At 43.0% G+C, this 18,953-nt stretch overlaps 1 protein-coding gene across 2 annotated transcripts in view; it reads right to left on the bottom strand.

Moving 5' to 3' along the window:
* The window catches only part of pacrg (PARK2 co-regulated), a 131,195-nt gene that overhangs the window by 65,981 nt on the left and 46,261 nt on the right, over positions 1 to 18,953 (bottom strand). The window contains exons 1-2 of one of the 2 annotated variants that reach the window (XM_034576948.1): positions 720 to 862; positions 132 to 303 (exon numbers count right to left, since the gene is read on the bottom strand). In XM_034576948.1, the coding sequence (XP_034432839.1) occupies positions 132 to 303; positions 720 to 842 (295 nt within the window). In that variant the 5' untranslated portion in view covers positions 843 to 862. Of the gene's footprint in view, positions 1 to 131; positions 304 to 719; positions 863 to 18,953 lie in introns of those variants that run through there. The other variant, XM_034576947.1, reaches the window with a different exon arrangement.

Below are 18,953 nucleotides of genomic sequence, written 5' to 3'. Positions count from 1 at the left end.
ACACACACACACACACACACACACACACACACACACACACACACACACACACACACACACGGCCACTTGGGAAAGGAGCCGTGATGTGTGTGATTGGTAAACCCTGAGTGCAGACACCTTCCCAGACTTACTCTTGATGGGGATGATGAGCTGGGGAACGACAGGCTGGATCTTGGGGCCTCCGTGCTCCAGCATGTCGTGGACTCCCTGGCGGGCGAAGAACTCGTACGGATGAGCCGTCTCGCATAAGCCGTCAAAGAACAGAGGCAGGTAGTGAAGGTAGTCCAGTTTTTCAATCTCCACCTGAGGACAGACATTCACATTTACATTAAAAAGGTATTTTTAGCTGCTTGTTTAATCCAGAGAGACGGACAAAGAGAGAGGGAAGAGGTTCTTTCTTGTGCTATTTGTCAGTACATATACAGCTGCTAATGGAGACATTATCTAGCAGCGGCAGAAGGCTTTTTAGCTGCTTTCAGAAATGCACTGAAGTCTGGAAGATTTCTTGAAAGTTTCACCGGATATTTTCCAGACCTTTCCCAGGCCAGTATCCATGAAAAATGTCCATAAATATCTCCTACATTTCTGAAAGGTTCCCAGTGAGCAAGTTAGCGTGTTGTTGAGGTTTCTAACGCGCAATGGACACGAAAACTGGAACATTACAAACATATCAGGATGAAAAAAAAACTTGAAAAGCCAATGAGATTCTACAGCTCCGCCCAGGTGCCACTCCATGTGCTTTCTTGGAAATCCCTCGCTGCCTCCTTCAAATCTTGGCTTTTTGGCTTTGCTTGACCTTGGCTTTGCACAAAATCCAGGGCTAAAGCTCCTCTTGCACTCATTCATAACCTTTACAGTCAAAACATTCCCTCACACACACACACACACACACACACGCACACAATGGCGGGGGACAGCTGTTCAGGAGATCATGACACAGCGGCATGTGGCATCTTGTGGGCTGACATGTTAACACCTGTTTACAGCGTTTACAGGACAGACAGAAAGGCGCTCACACACACACACAGACACACAGACACACACACACACACACACACACACACACACACACACACACACACACACACACACACACACACACACACACACACACACACACACACACACACACACACACACACACACACACACACACACCATCGACTGGGAGATGAAGACATTGGGCCGGCTACAGGCCACAGGCGGACTTTGATGTTTGGCTGAGCGTGTGGGTTCTGTGTGACACATTAAAGTGAAGTCTTTCATGTGTGTAAAGCCATCAGAAGAAAGCTACTCAGACACACTGGGCTGGAAAGAGCAGTTGACCCACAGGAGGCTGTCCTTGAGCCCTGTGTGCTCGTGCGTGTGTTCTGAAATTCACCCAAATATGTTACGCGGCCGTGTTTCGTAGAATATCTGTGTAGTGGATCAAGTTATTGACCGTATTTATAACAGGGACATCAGCTGTGGTGCTGCATTCCTGTGGCAATACACTGTTGAGTGAATGGATCGAGGTTGAGGGGGTGATTCTGTTTTTTCATGCAATGAAAGGTAATCCCCTTGGTGCAAAGGCAAATAGCCCCCAGCAGCCTGCAGTCCTCGAGGACAGCTGAAGCCATGAGAAGGAGACACTCTTTTGTCCACACACACACACACACACACACACACACACACACACACACACACACACACACACACACACACACACACACACACACACACACACACACACACACACACACACACACACACACACACACACACACACACACACACACACACACACACAGCTGGGTCACGCTGGTCTGTGCTGAAATGTCACCCAGCCAGTGACGCTTTCAAGTCCCCAGCCCTCACTCAGCCGCCGGTCAGAGCCAAGACTTCAAAGCAGCTCTCCCCCCTCCTGCTGCCAATGGCAATGCACCCACCCCACCCAAGCCCCCCCCTCCTGGTAAACACAGAGATGGAGAAGGAGAGACTAAAAAAAAGGAGAGACGGAGAGACGGAGAGACGGCGACAGAGACAGAGAGCTCACACTGTTAGCGCAAAGAGACAGGGCTGATTGCTTTGAGGCAATTTACCGATCAACCTTGAACTTTCCCTGCGCTTGGTCAAGATCATCATTGTGAGTCAGCCGGGCTGGAGATGAGAACAAAAGCAAACACGAGCCCAGAGAGAAGGGGAAGAGACTAGGACTAGGGGGGCAGACGGGGTGAGGCACAGCTTTGCTTGATAGTCCGTGGCACACAGAGACACGTCATGTCGGGAGCAGCTTTTTTTCGTTTTTCTTTGGCCACAAAAAAAACGAATGTAACACTGTCTCAGTACATTTATCTTTATTTTATTTATTTATTCATTGCTGTTTTATTCTATCGTTGCATTTGAAATGTAACGTCAAGTCCCTTCTATTGCAACTTTGCATGAAAGACAATTAAATTAAGTCTGATGTGGCCATCTTAAACTAGTTTAAAAATAAAACTAGCAAGTCACGTACTTGACATTCAAGGAATACCTTGCTTGATTTATTAATGGCTCCTCTTTCTCATTTGGAAAATAAAATACATGTATTTCTTTATACTGAATATACATATTTTTATCTCCCTTAATTAAATATGAGAAGCATATCAGACAAAATAAAAACTACAATGGGGCTGAAGTGAGAATCACACTTTTATGTTGAGCTGTAGAAGAGTAAACTATGATTAACTGATGTGATAACTCATATCACATGTCATCAACACAATAAAGTAAAATTATGTAAAAGGGAAGATGGTTATAAAAGCGATTCTAATCATTAGGGATCTGCTGGTAATCGCTATCAGTACAATTTCAGATCTCACAATCTCACCTACCGTGTTGTGACGCTGATACAAGTTCAGGGAATAATTACCCGGGAATATTAATATGGTGTTGCTGCATGTGAGGATGCCTCTGAACTCTTTCATGCTCTTTATCAAAATCACATGAAGCACTTAGGGACTGGCTGGAGATTCCAGTTAGCTCTGAAGGAGAGGGGGCAATCAGCAAACACCTTCACACACTTATATAGCCCATATACACACACACACACGTACCCGTTCCCAGAGAATCTTAATCAGCAGCTGCGCCGAGCGGTAACTCTTGCATCCGTTATCGATTGTCCGCCCAGGTTTGTTTGTCTTTGGGTGCCTGTGGGAATCCCCCCAGAGTCCGGGGAGTCAATGAGAGTGGAGCACAGAAAGACTATCAGCCAAGTAGCAGCAATTAGCCCTGGGACACAGACCCGCACGTCTCCTCTGGACACACAGCAACAGACCTGACTAGGAGCAAGTGCGAGGAGAGAGTCTCCTCATTAAAAAACTGTATCAGAGGCCCCTGACAGGCACCGGAGACCAGGAGGAGCGAAAAAAGCAGGCTGCCACTTTTCACAATGGCTGGATGATAGTGTGTGTGTCTTTGTGTGTTTGAAAACATGTGGGAGGATAAATGTGTGTGTGTACAAATGCTTTTGTGTAACCTGATGTAAACGCTGTGCATGCTCACATGTGATAAGCTATGAGGCTGGTTTGCCAAGGTGACATGAGTCATTAAAGCTAGAATAGCTAATCTAAAAAAAACAGAGAGCCTATAGAGCTGGATAAGATACAGTGTGAAAGTCCATCCGTCCATCCATCCATTATCTGAACCCTTTATCCTTCAACAGTCTCAAGGGAGCTGGAGACAATCCCAGCGGACATTGGGTGAGAGTCGGGCGACACCCTGGACATGTCGCCAATCCATCACAGGCCCGACATACAGAGACAAACAACCATTCACACTTAAATCCGCACCTACTTAGAGTTGCCAATTAACCTAAGCTGCATGACTATGGACTGTGGGTGGAAGCCGGAGGAAATCGGCACAGACGCGGGGACAACACGCGAACATCCTGGTCAGCCACAGCGAGACAGTGACAGAGGGATTGAGAGAAGACATTTGTGAGTCTGCATGGGTGTCTGTATTTGTGTGTGTGTGTGTGTGTTTTCTTAAGCCTGCTTCTGAGGTTTCTTTGATCAAATGTGATTCGCCTCAACTGGCTCACCCCTCCTTTCATATAAAACCACACTTAGCTTGCTGGTCATGGGGGTAAGCAAAGTGAAGTCATCTGTTTTGTCAGTTGGTAAAAACCGTGTGTACATTTCCAAAAGTGCGGTTTAGGTATAATTTATTCATTTGTCCTTCATTCGCCGGCTCCCGATCCAACAACGTGGACGAGGGAAGTGTGGGTGGAGGTCAAGAGGCCTCCGCTACGTCACATCCATCTTTTGCATTCGCTGGAGCGAAGCTTCACCTGAGCACCCAATCAAATCTCTCAACTGTCAGATCAAATCCCTACAGACTACTTCATCCACATATTCCTTTTCAGTCCAAAATATGTCACGTAACAGAGCTTTAAGAATCTACAACTACGTTCTTACTCTTTGAAATGACGGCATATTTTGTCATCTGATGTGGGAATCTAACCTACGTTGTCTCACACAGCGCATGTCTCATAGATCATGTAAGAAACCGGCTGAATGCCAGCTGTTTGACGACCCCATAATGACTTGACCTGAATTCTGCTTTTCTGTTAACACAAGCGCAGGTTGCTGTATTTAGATGAGCTGGCAGATGAGCGGCTGTCAATTTTCTCCAGCTTTAAGAGGAGAACAGGCCTCCTATTGGTGCCACTCACACTATGAGTCATTCACTACACAGTCACTATGGCCAAACATCCGTCCATTAGTTCTGCAGAAAATCCATTAGAAAAGAGCAGAACAGGAAAGCGGGTCTCACGTAGGAGAGCACGCAGACAGTGTGGCGTGCGTCTAAAAAGAGATTTATGCTCAGAAGCGAGATATGCATTGAAAGCGTTTGTATGTTATGGGGACGGAGGAGGAGGGCATGAACCAACAAGCACTAAAAATAACACTACATATCATAACAGAATTCCTGAGTTTTCGATAAGTTAACTTCATGCTGCAACTTCAGAAACGTGCATCTCTCTCTCTCTCTCTCTCTCTGTTTCTAAAGCCCCAACTGTGAAAGATGTGTAGTTTTTAAATTTGGAAATTTAAGCTCCATCGTAAATAATCAAATTAAGAAGCATTGACACAGATTTAGTCAGTTTTTGTTGTAGACTTTCTGTACATGTGGGTCATGCTGACAGAGGCTTTTTGTTGTTCCTGACACTCAGACTGGCTTCCTTCCATTTGAGGATCAATTACATTAAGTGCTGCAGTTTAACGATGGCACTTGTGTTTTATGTATTTACGATACATAATGATGCGTGATGGTGATGCATTACAATTCTGCATCAGCTGGTATGCTGGTACAGTAAGACATGATCTACCATGCGGACAAAGGCCTTTGAATGAAGGTAAAGAAAGTGTCCAGTATCCAAGTAACAGCTCAAATCTCCATGACTACATCATGAACTCTCTGGACAGCAATATTCCTTTTATTAATATCTCAATAAAATGAAGCTTTCGGACGGCAAAGACACGTCTCCAACTCCATCCTGTGCAGCTGCAGACAGCACAGTTTGGACTCTGTTACAACTTGGCAACAGGAACGATGAAACATGTTGAGAAATAATAACCATGCAAACAGGACGCAGACACAGGCGAGTCATTCGGCTCCAGACACGAAAGATATTAAGAGGATTTAACTTTAAATGTTTGCCTGCTGTGACAGTGATGTCATGATGAGGTCATGAAGTTAGTGAAACTGCTTTCAGACATGCACTTAAGACAGGAGGTTTTCTGGAGGCTGTATGTGAGAATGCAGATGTCAGAGGTAATTGCTCTGGATATTTTCAGAAACCTTCCTGCAAGCCCCCTGGATAATTTTTCCAAAAAAATAGAGCCCATACGAGAATGCAGCAAGAAAATTCATAGCAAGTTGGCGTTTTGACGACGTGTCTAACACACGACAGATGCAAAACTGGCAGTATACGAAAATCATAAATCAAAAATTGGTGCATTACTGACGAAGATGTCAATTTAAGAGCTTTTGGCAACATTGGGTGTCAATGTGCTCGTAACAAAAACACTGTGTTCTTCCCCAGCAGATTCACACATTATGTCCTGCCTCCTGCCTGCTATACCCTTGGGCCACCTCTTGCCAGAGTTGTCTGAAAATCTTTGTGTTCTGCGTTCTTCATATTTTAACGGCAAACTCTGGAAAATGTGCAGATCCACATTGTCAGACATTTTGGACTTCATATCTGAAAACTGCTTGAAACCTTTCAAACTTGGTGTTAGTCATATCCCACCTCACTGCATGTACAGTCATCTTACTAAACAGTTGTTCACATTCAGTGTTTGGTTCTCCTAAAAGATGTTAACAAATGTTAACACAAGGGTAGCGGAAAATACAGAAAAGTACTGGACTTGATTGTGTTATTCTTGACAAACAAGCTGAGATGTAAAATTTTCTTTTCATAATGAAATGAACTGAACTGCACAGAAAAGCCTGAGCAGCCTCTGTGGTTGATTCAAGGTGAAATGTATTTATTTGCAAAGATGCTGAGGGAAGCTTTTATGACAGAACCTCTTCAAATCCTCAGAAGTTTTCATGAGCACGCTGCACACAACACACTCTAATAATTTATTCATCCTAATCCAACTCTGTTTCCTACTGTGCCACAGGTGCACGGTGCACTTTTGGCCACGACATTTGCAGAAATCAGTCACCATGCTGTGTGCGCTCACTGTGAATATGACGGAGAGAGAAAAAAAAAACGGAGGAGAAAAAAATAAAAGAGGAAAAGAGCAGAATATTTTGACTTTCTTGGAGGTCACGTTAAGCGGAGCAAGACCGGAATAGGCAAACGATAAGTGAGGGAAAGAAGAGTGAGTCACTCTCGCTATCTCCCCTGACAGCTGTTTCCATCTAACAAGCATGCAAGTATGCTCAATTCAAAGCACCACTGGTAGAGAGCATGGTGTCAATTGAAATGATACCTAACACACACTGAATGAGACAATTTGTGGGCTTCGAAGATGGTTCACAACCGGGACACAGAGAGTTATGAATCGTACGTGCACCTACCACACACACACACACACACACACACACACACACTCACACACACGCAGACTGAGATTAAAATTGCACACAGTCACGCCCGCAGTCCCAAATGTAGTGTTGAGGATTTCAAGCAGGAGTGGTGCTAGAAGAGCAACAAACATGACTTGGTAATTGAAAGAGTGACCCTGCAGACAGCGTTGGAAGAGATGAAGAAAAACCCTGATAGATGCGTTTTTTGGGGTCCCAACATGACCCCAGCCCAATGTTTGTCCCCATTACAGGCACGTGCAGTGTAAAAAATCAAGCAGATAGCAAAGCCAACGTGAGCAAACCCGACCCAAACCTGAAAATCCTTTAAAACATTGTGTCCAAATGGGTCCCAAACGGATCTCCACTGGCCTGTGCCATGAATCCAGACCGCTTCATCACATGGTAAAAGAGAAGCAATCACAGCACTTAGTGTTCCAAGATGCTTAAAAAACTTCACATGTCCCTGAATATTTAGCAACTAAGTTTAAAGACAATTCGACACCGCTGTGGGATTTTTCCATGCATGTACTCCATTTGCTCATAATGTCATCATCACAATCATTATTGAGTTTTCGTTTCAGCAGTTTCCTTGTTTACGTGAGGAACAAAGAAGAAATTCGGTTAGTTCCTGCGCTCCCACTGAGAACCCATCACAATTATTCTTTTTTCTATAAACAAGCAAGCGCAGGAAACCAATTAATTTCCCAAACACATTTCAAACTTGCCAGCAGAGTGATTGTAATATCTGGCAATGAATATGGTTTCATATTCAAGTAAATTCATGCAGTTTCCTCTGTTGTTTGACAGTACACTCAAACTGACAAAATACAGCAGGCCTCTCCAGCTGCAGTGGATGCAAAAAAATCCACTGCATATTGATGAAGGAGTGCAGGGAAAGAGGGATGTAATGTTAGAAGAAGCTGAGGTGGAGAAGAGACCGTCTGGAGCTGGTGCTCCAGTTTTAAAGGTGAGGCAGCTAAATAAAGCTCAGATTAGGACTCCACTCAGTGCGCTGCTCAGTGTGTGTGTGTGTGTGTGTGTGTGTGTGTGTGTGGGAGCGAGCGAGCGAGATCCAGCACGGGACCCTCTGCCACCGTGATGGAAGTAGGCCAGAGCAGTGGAGAGAAGCAGGAGGTGGTGAACATGACAGGAGTTGTCTGACTAAAGGTTTCATAGCTGGAGTTTTTCCTTATCTCACTGTGATGTATGCATGCATGCACACGTGTTGGCCTGCGTGTGTTAGGCGGCCATGCTCGGATGCTCTGACAGTGTGAGATACAGGCCTTTTTAAATGACCTGGTCATAAAGTCACAGCTTTCCGGCTATGTGGTGCGGTTGGATCTGAGTCTCGTATGGATCCAAGGCCTCTTGCTCTCAGCTTCCAGTGATTACAGCTCAGCAGCCGAGCTTGACAACACACAGGCAGAGTGTAATCAAGTCAGAGAGGGAGAGAGGGAGAGAGGGAGAGAGAGAGAGAGAGAGAGAGAGAGAGAGAGAGAGAGAGGTGTAATCAGCATTTCCCCTCCAATCAGCCCCAAAATCACTGTCTCTAATCTGCAGCCAGCCATTGATGGGTTTGATTGATAGGATGGATTTGTTATCTGGCTGTGGGGGTCTGCAGGGACCAGAACAACAAGCACGAGCAAGAGACACAGTCAGCTTATCAGCTATCGCTACATTTGTTACCGCTCCCCTCGTTGAACAAGCAGAGCTTTTTCTCACAGGCTACGACTGCAGTTCTCCTCTCATTTATCATACAGAAGAATTAAATGTGGACACTTCAAAGTACTTCCACACATAAGGGTCCCCGGGGGCATGTGCTTTCTCCCTGTTTAAAATGGAAAGGGCCAATCCATCACTGGTTGTTTGTGACGGAAACAGAAAGCACAGTGGGTATTTGTGTGGATGTGAGTGTGCAAGTGTGCCACATGTCTATTTGCCCATTAATTACTTGCATAGATGCGTGTCTGCATGCGTGTGTGATTTGTACATGTCAGATGCACAGGGACGATAAAGGGACAGAATAATGCTTTTTCAGCAAGCAAATACCATGACTGTAGCATGTAGTGCCTGCACGGCTTTGATAAATCTCACTCCTCCGCCTCACACTGTACTGAAAAATCCTCACAAATGTTCAAGCAAATATTCTCATTTTCAATGAGCACATGATGAATGAGCTCCATTGGTTTTGTGCATGAAGCCAAAACAATGGAGCCCAAGACAAATGCTCGGTCTGTTTAAGATAACACGGCAGCCTCACCGCGCCGTGACACTCTGTGCCTGAAGAGACGAGGCGGAAAAAAAACTAAAGGAAATAAAGAGCAGATATAAGTTAGCAGACACATGGACAATTAGATTGCACATTAACATGCAAAAATAATTAGGCAGTAATTTATTTTAATGTCTCTCTAATTACTCAAGTTGATTATCTCTTGCAGACAATTCTGTGCTGGGATGAGTTATTAAAACCTAAAGTTTTTTTTACAGCAAAACATTAGACTGACGTAGTGACAAATTCGTCCTCTTTTAAAACAGTATTCTCACTTGCTACATTAAGTTTACTTTCAAATGAATTTAACAGCACTCAATCCTGAAAACATGCTCTCACCTTTCTGATGCAGGTGATAAATAATTATTCATCAGTTTGCTAGTGTGACAATATGGTGATTAAACATAATTAAATAATAACATCTCTATTTCCAAATACTTTGTTTCAGTGTACCCCGCCTCTCGCCCAGTGTCAGCTGGGATTGGCTCCAGTTCCCCTGTAACCCTTAAGACGATAAGCGGTATAGATAATTGATGATTGGATGGATGTATCAGGGTTTCTATTAGTGTATTAGTGTTTGTAATCTTCTGATGTCAGTTGCTAGACATGGAGACAAAGGCAAAACAGGAAACACATGCTTGGATTGGTCCATTGTAGTGGGTTCAATAGCAATGAGTGGGAAATTAAACCAATATTGACTGAACCTTTACTTCACCCAAGCAGTTTTTATTTTTTTTAAATCATGACAGCACACAGCTACAGGGTCCAACAAAATATCTTTCACATCAAACGGTGCCTACCAATTCAGAGCTCCCAATTCTATCAAGGCCCCTTAAAAATACGGCCAACTAGAATTTCAGTCAGTGACACAGTGACCGAACCATGACTGGCTCAAAATCAGGGAGCGCGTTTCCACATTTTAAATTCAACAAGTGAACCAGACTTTGAGCTCAGGTGTCAAGTGTGCGGAGAGAGACAGTAATGCTGACCCTGAGCTGAGGAGCAGCACGGAGAATCAGCAGCATCAGTGGCGAGAGGCGAGAGCATTTTTCAAGGCTCTGCACGGCTCCTAATGGGATGTTCTTGTTGTTGCCAGTGGATAACTCTCATCCTGTGTTCTGGACTACAGATCAAACAGCGCCTGGACTTCACAGAGCAGCCACAGCTCCATGGATAGAGAGAGGACAGTGACAGAGAGCTGAGTTGGAAGGGCAAGAAAAAGGGTGAAACAAGAGCAAATGAAAGACAGACAGCGAAAGAGAGCAGCGAGAAGTAATGAGCCTGTATTGAGTCTCTTCACCCTCACAGGCAGATTATAGTCCATTCTTCTATTTTCAGCTCTGATTTAGGTGAGAGGGAAAAGGTAGGTGAAGAGAGTGGAGCAAAAAAAAAAGATGAAAGCCAATTATACAAGTGGAGTGGGGATGTGCTGTTGTATTTAAACCTAATCCAGGGAAGGTGGATATGGCTGCGAGCAGAGGCACAGAAGACAGGGCCACTTATAACAAGTTGGTCCATCAGGACCGGCATTCCTACTTTCTGAAAGACTGTTGAACAGACAGAAAAAAGGCATCACTCCAAACTATGGGATACTTTTTGTGTCAATAAATGGTGAACTGAAGCCTCCTCACATCCACAGACGACCAGGCGGGTTTGTGGCCCACATGATAGAACTTTACCTCCGTCTCTGCCAGGGGTCAGTAGCGATGTCAAGGCAGAGCTCTTTGTCGGGTGATGTGGAATCAAACCTTTGAGAACGGAGGGCAGCTGTGCAGGTGACGGTCCAGCGATAAAAAATAAGGTTGTGATGAATATCAAGAGTCAAACAGCGAGGTGAGGGCAAGAATAAAGCCTTACCCACAAGGCTGTGCACCAACACACAAACACACATACAGAGCTCCATCATGCACCTGCAGGGGAAAATATGTCTTTCCTCAGCATTGATAACATCTTTAGTCCAATGATTCAACACTTTCCCTTGAGGCCTTTGACAAAAGGACAGAATCAAAAGAGGGGGTTAGTTTTTGAGGAAGTGACTAATGTGCTCTACTTGCAGGGGCCGTTGTGAGTGGGAGGCATCGTAGCTTTTAAATTATCACAGACAATGCAGCGCTGCACGATTATGGACGCACAAAAACAGATGTGCTACTAGTGCAAGATTCATGCTTTGTTATAACTTGATCAGCTAAAAGACTGGACGCAAACAAATAGCATGGAACAATAAGCAGGTTGGGATCAGCTACTGAAAGACACCTACTGCTTCTATCCCAATGCAACATCTGTCATAGTTTAAATTATTGGCAGCGAGGACAATCTGAATGCTGGCACGAAGGCAACTAGAGGGGTTAAGGGCAGTTTCCTACATCTTGAAACAGACTTGTTGTTGAATAGTGATGACAAAATACAAAGAAACCCAAACAATATCCAGATGTTACTTACAGAGTGAGTTAAAAACAGCTGCACATCTGTTTTTTGTTGACCTAAAAAACAGTCAAGTTCTTTCATTGCGTCAGTGATGTAGTTTTCTACCCAACGATCAAATCAGAAGACCCTGACATCACTGTTGGTTACAGGAACACAGACTTGAGACCATTTACTCTGTAATTACCATGATAGCTCCACCATGGAGGTTATGTTTTCACTCATTCTTAAGTGGGTTTGTCAGCAGGATTGTGCAAAAACTATATGTCGTATTTCCTCAAAACCTGCTGGAAGGATGTGACATGTGTCGAGACAGAATTTTGGGGCAGATCCATCAAAGGGGTGGATCCATAACAATGTAATTTTGACTGGTTCAAAGACAGGGCAGGTGCCTCTCAAAATTTGAAAGTAGACGAAAGCATCAACATCCAAACTTGATGAGCAGGAGCTGCTGGACAGAAGCGACGTAAACCAGAAGACAATGTCCGCACACGAGAAAACAGCCGAAAACTTACGAGTGAATTTACATTTTTATCATCTCCGAGGTAAAGGCTCTTCTTTACCTAGGAGTCTTCTTTTGACATGTGCCTCTCAAAATTTGAAACATTGTGATCCGTAGCATTAATATGTAAACAACAATTATTGAAGCTAATGCATGCACACACCTACAGAAGAGATGGCAAGTGGGAGCATTGACTTTCTAACTTGTTGTTAAATTACTCTTTAAGTAATGGACAAACAAGTGCACTGAAAAACAGGTATTTGGGACGGTGATTAAAACTGAGGTTTTGGAGGCAAAGTCTCATAAACATGCACTCTGGATGGGGATGAAAATCACGACACATCAGCGTGCATGTGAGATATTAAAATTACCAAGCATTCCCTAGAGAAATAAATCCCATCCACACGGGGCTTAAGGTGCAGTGTCAGTGCTGTCAGCCCCGGCCATCAGGTCTGTGACACAGACCAAGTTTGAGATCAGTGTCTCAGGTGAGTGTTTGAACTAATACTGAACCTAAGTGTTTTGCTTAATGGTGGCTGGGGAGAATATAAGTGTTGCTACAGAACTCAAACTGTTTCTATCCTGCCCAAATAGCCCAAGCACGCCAGAGAGGCAAAAGTAAGCAGGCGAACATAACTTGATCTTGCAATACGAGAAACATCTTTTATCTTTTCATTAATCATCCCCCGTTCGGCAAAGAAAACAAAAAGATAACACTTATTCTGTCTCTTCATATTTAATTTTTGCAGCACTCTACACACACAAATGGAAGTCTACACACACAATCAGTCTGTGAAGGTTGTTCAATATTTCCATTTTCTATTAGAATGGAAAAAATGGATAAACAAATGCTGCAGTCTGAACCCATCAGCATGAAGAGTGTGTGTCATGGAAGGGGATCCATTACAGCAGGTGGTGGGTGGCATTACAATGCATGGAAAGAATATACAAGGATACATGTACTTCCTTCCTTCCATCTAATGTTGTTTGCCTGGATGTAAGAGAAATATCCGGTGCCCAAAGATGGTGTCCAGGGATCATGTTTGTTCATGCTTGTGTGTGTGTGTGCCAGACAAAAAAACTCACCCACTCATGCACACGCGTGCGCACGCATGCACACGCATGCACACACCCACAAATCTACTTTCCATTTGGAAGAGGGAGAGAGTGAGGGGAGCAGAAACAGTGCAGCGGAGCAGATGTAATTACAAAAGGCAACACAAGCCATGTGCCTGCACACGGAGGAAGTAAGTCAGAGCTTATCAGGGTGCCACAGAACGGGGAAATCTTCCAGCGGAGGTGGCAAGTGCTCCCTGCTCTTTTCAGATGTGACACATTGGGAAGATGATGGCAGCGGTGGTGGTTGGGCTCAAAGTGGAGAGGATAGCAAATAAGGAAATAGTCCCTCCCTTCATAACTGGTAGCAGGCAATCACTGGTTTGCCCCAGGAGGAAAGATTTGAGGCAGATAAACAGCAGAAGTCTAGTCAGCATCTCGTACACAGGCAGGAAGGTTAGTTGGAGGATACAGGAGGGCAGTGAGCGTAAGGAGGTGACTGGATACGGCTGATGGCAGCACAGCAAATAAGTAGTGATTTAGATATTGCTTTTTATGATTATTTATTGCATTGCAAAGACGTACTATCAATTTGTAATGCTGTGCGACTTTCTGTGTTCACAAGCCACGGCAAAAAGAAACCAGTTACTTTTGTCTGATACTGCTGCTGCTACTCTTGTTGTTGTTTTGTTGCCGTTGTTGGTGCAAAAGATGTCTGGGGGGGGGGGGTTTCGCCAGGAAATCCTGAGGAGAGATTTGACAGGCACTGTCAGATGACGAAGTGAACAGCCAGGAGATGAAGATGGGTACGCTCCTGACAGGTTTATTGCAAAAACTCTAGGTGTAAACTGCTTAGCCTTGGTGCTGCCTGCTGCTGCTGCACAATCATGCGCACGTGAGCTCGTACACAAGCATATGCAACAGACGTGCACGCACCGGAGATCGCACAGACTCAGGCCCGCAAGTTACACTGTCTCTGATGTTTCCGAGAGACGAGTGATGGGTAGAGGAAGAGGGGGGGAGTTTTCCTTTACGATCAAAAGGAGAGAAAGTAGCATGAGAAAGGTGCACGTCAAACCCAATGAATTGCCGCCGCACCATCCATACGTTCAGTCTCTATATCCTTCTCTCATTTTCTTATACGCAGGAGAGAGATTTCACCATTCCTGACTGCAGCTCTGCGCATCACTTCGTGTTCTTCTTTAATCTTGGTCGTAATTATTGGGATATTTTTTTTTTTTTTTCAGACAAGAAACCAAAATAAACTGTATGTGCTGCCATAATAATAATAAACGTTATTTATACAGCACTTCAAACCCCAGTCACTAAGTGCTTCACAATAAGCTAAGACAACAAATCAATAAAATGGGCAGATAATAAAATTAATAAACAGCCCAGCTAAAATCAATAAATGCTTTCTGGTAGATTTACAACAGAGCCAGTATAAATAAAATAAAAGAATAAATAAAATTGTAAAACTCAGGAAAAGGCTTTATGGTAGAAAAGAGAGGAGAGAGAAACCAGGAACAGCTGTGTAACCAGCATGTTTAAGCTCTGCCAGTTGTTATAATGAAAATAATAATCAGTGGTAAAATCATATCATATGTTAAAAATGCTTTCCTACAAAAGAAGTTATATAGTTCTATAGTCCAGACAGGATGTATGAGCTTTTCTAGATCAGGGATAGATGGAACTGATAAGTAGAAGTCGGATTTAATGATATCATTGACATGTGTTTTAAAATTCAGTTGGGAATTGAAAATATTTGGAATAACAGTAGTAATTGGTACAATATAAGTTCTGATGTCAACAATGTTTTGCTTAAAACAGATAAAAAAACATTTCCACAGTCAGTATTCAAAATGGCGAACAGGACAGAAGGAGCAGGATTTATGAGCCAGTTAATGGTTTTGTAAAGGAATCTGGGATTATGGTGATCGCAGTTTATTAGTTATCATAAAGTCAAAAAAATGTGAATATACTGTGCAATGCTACAATGCAGCAAATGCTTTGTCATGACAGAACCACTTTTTCTGTCTTTTCAGAGTCATGTACTCCACTTTGCACACTGGGCAATTTCAAGTTATGCTCCACATGTCCAAAAACTCACTGTCAGACGACTCCCTTGAAATAAATAGGACTGAGCAGGAGGAGAACAAGACAACATTCTCTTTCGAGTGGATTTTGCCTCCAGGATGCAGTCTGTTACCTCACTGCTGATTCACCATTGGTAATCACCAATATGGCTCGGGAGAAATCAGAAAGATAAGGGAAAGGAGAGAAAGTCAGTTCAACGGAGAGAATGAGGATACATGGAGGGGGGGCCTTTGAATGAAATATGGCTTATATTATTTCTCTCTGCTCTCCAGACAGGGCCGTCTGTCATGGCCAGGAAGGGGCCAGAGAAAAGTGGGCTAAGTGGTCAGGCCATTTCTTGTGCCTTTCCAAGTGGCTGAATAGATATTAGGATTTTACAGGCTATTACACATGATAATTGCACAGCATATTGAATTTCGGGCAATTTTCTCTACAGCGACTCCCTCTTTTTCTTGCGCAATCCTTTCTATAAATAAACATTTTACAGTACGCAAAGTATCCATCGCGTTTGGACTATGATTTAAATGTTGTTTACGTCACACAATCTGCATCCATGGCTTTCGTGAAAATTCAATAACAGCACTATACTAATTGCATGGCTTAAACCAAGCTTTAGCTCTTTAGATATTCATCTAAGCCAATTAAATGAGAGGCGGGCCGGGGATGGGGGCATAATCCTAGCTTGAATGTTAAGAGTGCACATTCGAGAGCCGCGTCAGAGGAGGACCCAGTCCACTCGAAAATAGCATCACGGCTTGAATGCAATTTATTCACCCTGTGTGTGTCCGCTAAAAACATACATGTAGTTAGTTAGAAAGAAAAAAACTAAGGGTAATTAATAAAGGATGATTAATAATTGGTAGCTATGACTATACATCCTTATAAATAGGGAATATCAGATTAGTATAATTAAATGCAAGTATGTGCAGCTTGCAGTTAGATATATAGTTAACATTTCACAACAAGAAAACTGCTATTATTGCTAGAAGAAATGAAAAAATAACACACTGCAAACTATCTCCGTTGTCCTAAAATACGAACAAGACCAAGTGTTTACTACAGGTGGTTAAATTAATATAGATTTTATGGCAAAGCCTGTGCTACAAAAAAAACTCAAATTAAAGTAGGGGCGGATGTGGTGCCATTACTAAAATTAGTGTGTGTGACTGCAGCATCAAACAACTTAAAGAAGGAACACTGGCACTGCCACATTAGTGGTCAGACGGTCGTTTTCGCAGTCGAAGTCTAAATTGTAGCTCTTACCAACGTGCAGGGCAGCTTGGTAAATAAAGAGGCACACACACACACACACACACACAGATGGGCTTTTATGCACTTCCAGTTTTTAAATTCAACTGCCAACACATCCCGTCTAACGGATACAAAGACTGTTTGTAGTCAGCGTTCAGCAGAGACCTGTGTAGAAAGAGTCTAAGGTCAACTCTGACGTGTGTGAGTATTTGAGCTGCATTGCCACATGATGCACCATCCTGCAAACTCAGCTTAGCTGTGATCAAGTGAAAGGAGAGAGAGAGAACAGATCATGATTTGCTGATGGAGTACCCTCAGCACTACCATTCATCAACATAATTAACCATAATCAGCACCAGCCGCAGAGAGAGAGGTGGATGATGGCGGGGGGAAAAAAACAAGTTTAATATGTGTCTTTTTAAATGCAGAATATCACTGTGATCGGGTAAAGTGAAATACCCCGCATCGCTGAGTTCAATGAAAAAATGATACACCCATTGATCCATTAGCTATCAAAGCATTAGTTAGTATTATTCACATGTTCTGAGGAATATAATTGAACCATGAACTGTTAAAAATAAAGTGCCTGCAGTGCACCTGCAGATTAAACCACTTGTGACGATGATACAATTTTCTATCGTACCTTAACCCCACAATATGTGACTTTGGCCACTAGGGGTCTCTCAATCAAAACAATAACAAAAGACCTAGTTTGATGAAGTCATGAAGCAGCGTGGGATCATGGGAGTTGTTGTCTTCACCAGCATTGCCGATGAAAATCTACAAATGTTATTTACATGTGAAGTAATGTATTAAAGTTTAGTCACGTTACGCAGCAAATGGCAATTAATATGTTGTGTTCCATTACAAGTAACTAATACAAACAGTGGCAGGGAAAAAAACCCACTGGTAACTAACTTGCTGTTTTATTTTTACTCGTCATGCGTCGTTAGGATCGGAAGTTACAGCAGAGTTGGGAAAAGACACAAATAAAGCGGATATGAGGCAATTAATAAGGTACTAAAATCTTGGTGCCTTGAATAAAATTGGGGATTTCTCTGGCTTTTTATTGAATAATGTAAGTACACAAGTTAACAAGATATATCACATAGGTCTAGTTGTTTTTAGACATTAAAAATTGTAATTGTTTCATACTATATCATATATAAGTGTCAATGATATGAATCTTAAGCTAAGGCGTTTATGCTAAAGCTTACAGAATGAGCAACACAAACACGCTGCCGGTTTGTCAAGCCTTCCCTCCGTGAAGTGTCTGTAGCTCATCTCACATAATTTCAATAACTGTTCATCAGGGTCAGCAGACATGCTGACGGATGGTCTGAAACGCCCAGACAGCCTACGCCACGTCTCCAGCCAAGTTCCTATTACATATGCTGACCTGTTCTTCTCCATTCATTATTAACAGCCAAATGCAGCCGGGGGCATGTAGGGCACTTTATGGGACTTTAAAATTTAAATACTTCAAAATTCCTGGGTAATTTGGACGATGACCTGACAGCAGAAAGGTGTCTCACTGCATACAAGCTCGGGGGGGGGGGCTAACTGGCGACAACTCAAGACTCTGCACGTGTATCAGTCAAATATTATTACCCAACTGTTACATTTGTCGTTATCTCAGAATAAATCAGTGACTAAGTAAAAAGAAACATTGGCTTCTAAAATGGCTGGTGTTCTTTTAAAGACAAATAATTATCTAAAACTTTGCAAGTGCCCAAGCACTCAGTTATGTAATGATGTTTAATAATCTTTAATTCAACCATGTTACTGTTTGATAAAGAAATCATGAATAAAAATGAGCTGAGATTGTCTGTGCTGTGTAGACAGTAAGAACCAACATTTATTCAAACTACATTTTAAAAAATTGATTAAAGTACAGAGGCCTTGTGAGTACTGCTGGGTTTTTCCGGTTTTTTAATTGTCTTTCTAAAAGGTTGTGAAATAAGTTCTACCGTGGCCCTTTTTAATTATCTCTGTGTATGTATGGAGCGGTGTGAGTGGTGCGTGTTTCACAAGTGAGTCTGTCAGAAGCCAGTCCCCTATGACCCTGACCTTTTCAGGAAACTAATAGAATTACAGCACACTGAATGCCAATTAAATAAACACATAAATGGAAAATAAAACAGGCAGAGAGAGCACAGGAGTGTAATTGCCATGAAACCCCTTAAGGTAAACACATGTTCCCTCAGTAGGCCGCCTCAGTGAGATATAGGGTGATGGGCAGAGGAAGGCGTGATTCTGTACGTGTGTGTGTGTGTGTGTGCGCATGTGCATGTG

This window comes from Hippoglossus hippoglossus, chromosome 22, assembly GCF_009819705.1.
Source record: "Hippoglossus hippoglossus isolate fHipHip1 chromosome 22, fHipHip1.pri, whole genome shotgun sequence".
NCBI classification, from domain to species: domain Eukaryota; kingdom Metazoa; phylum Chordata; class Actinopteri; order Pleuronectiformes; family Pleuronectidae; genus Hippoglossus; species Hippoglossus hippoglossus.
Note: the sequence above shows the minus strand (reverse complement) of the source record. Positions and strands in the feature narration are given on the sequence as shown.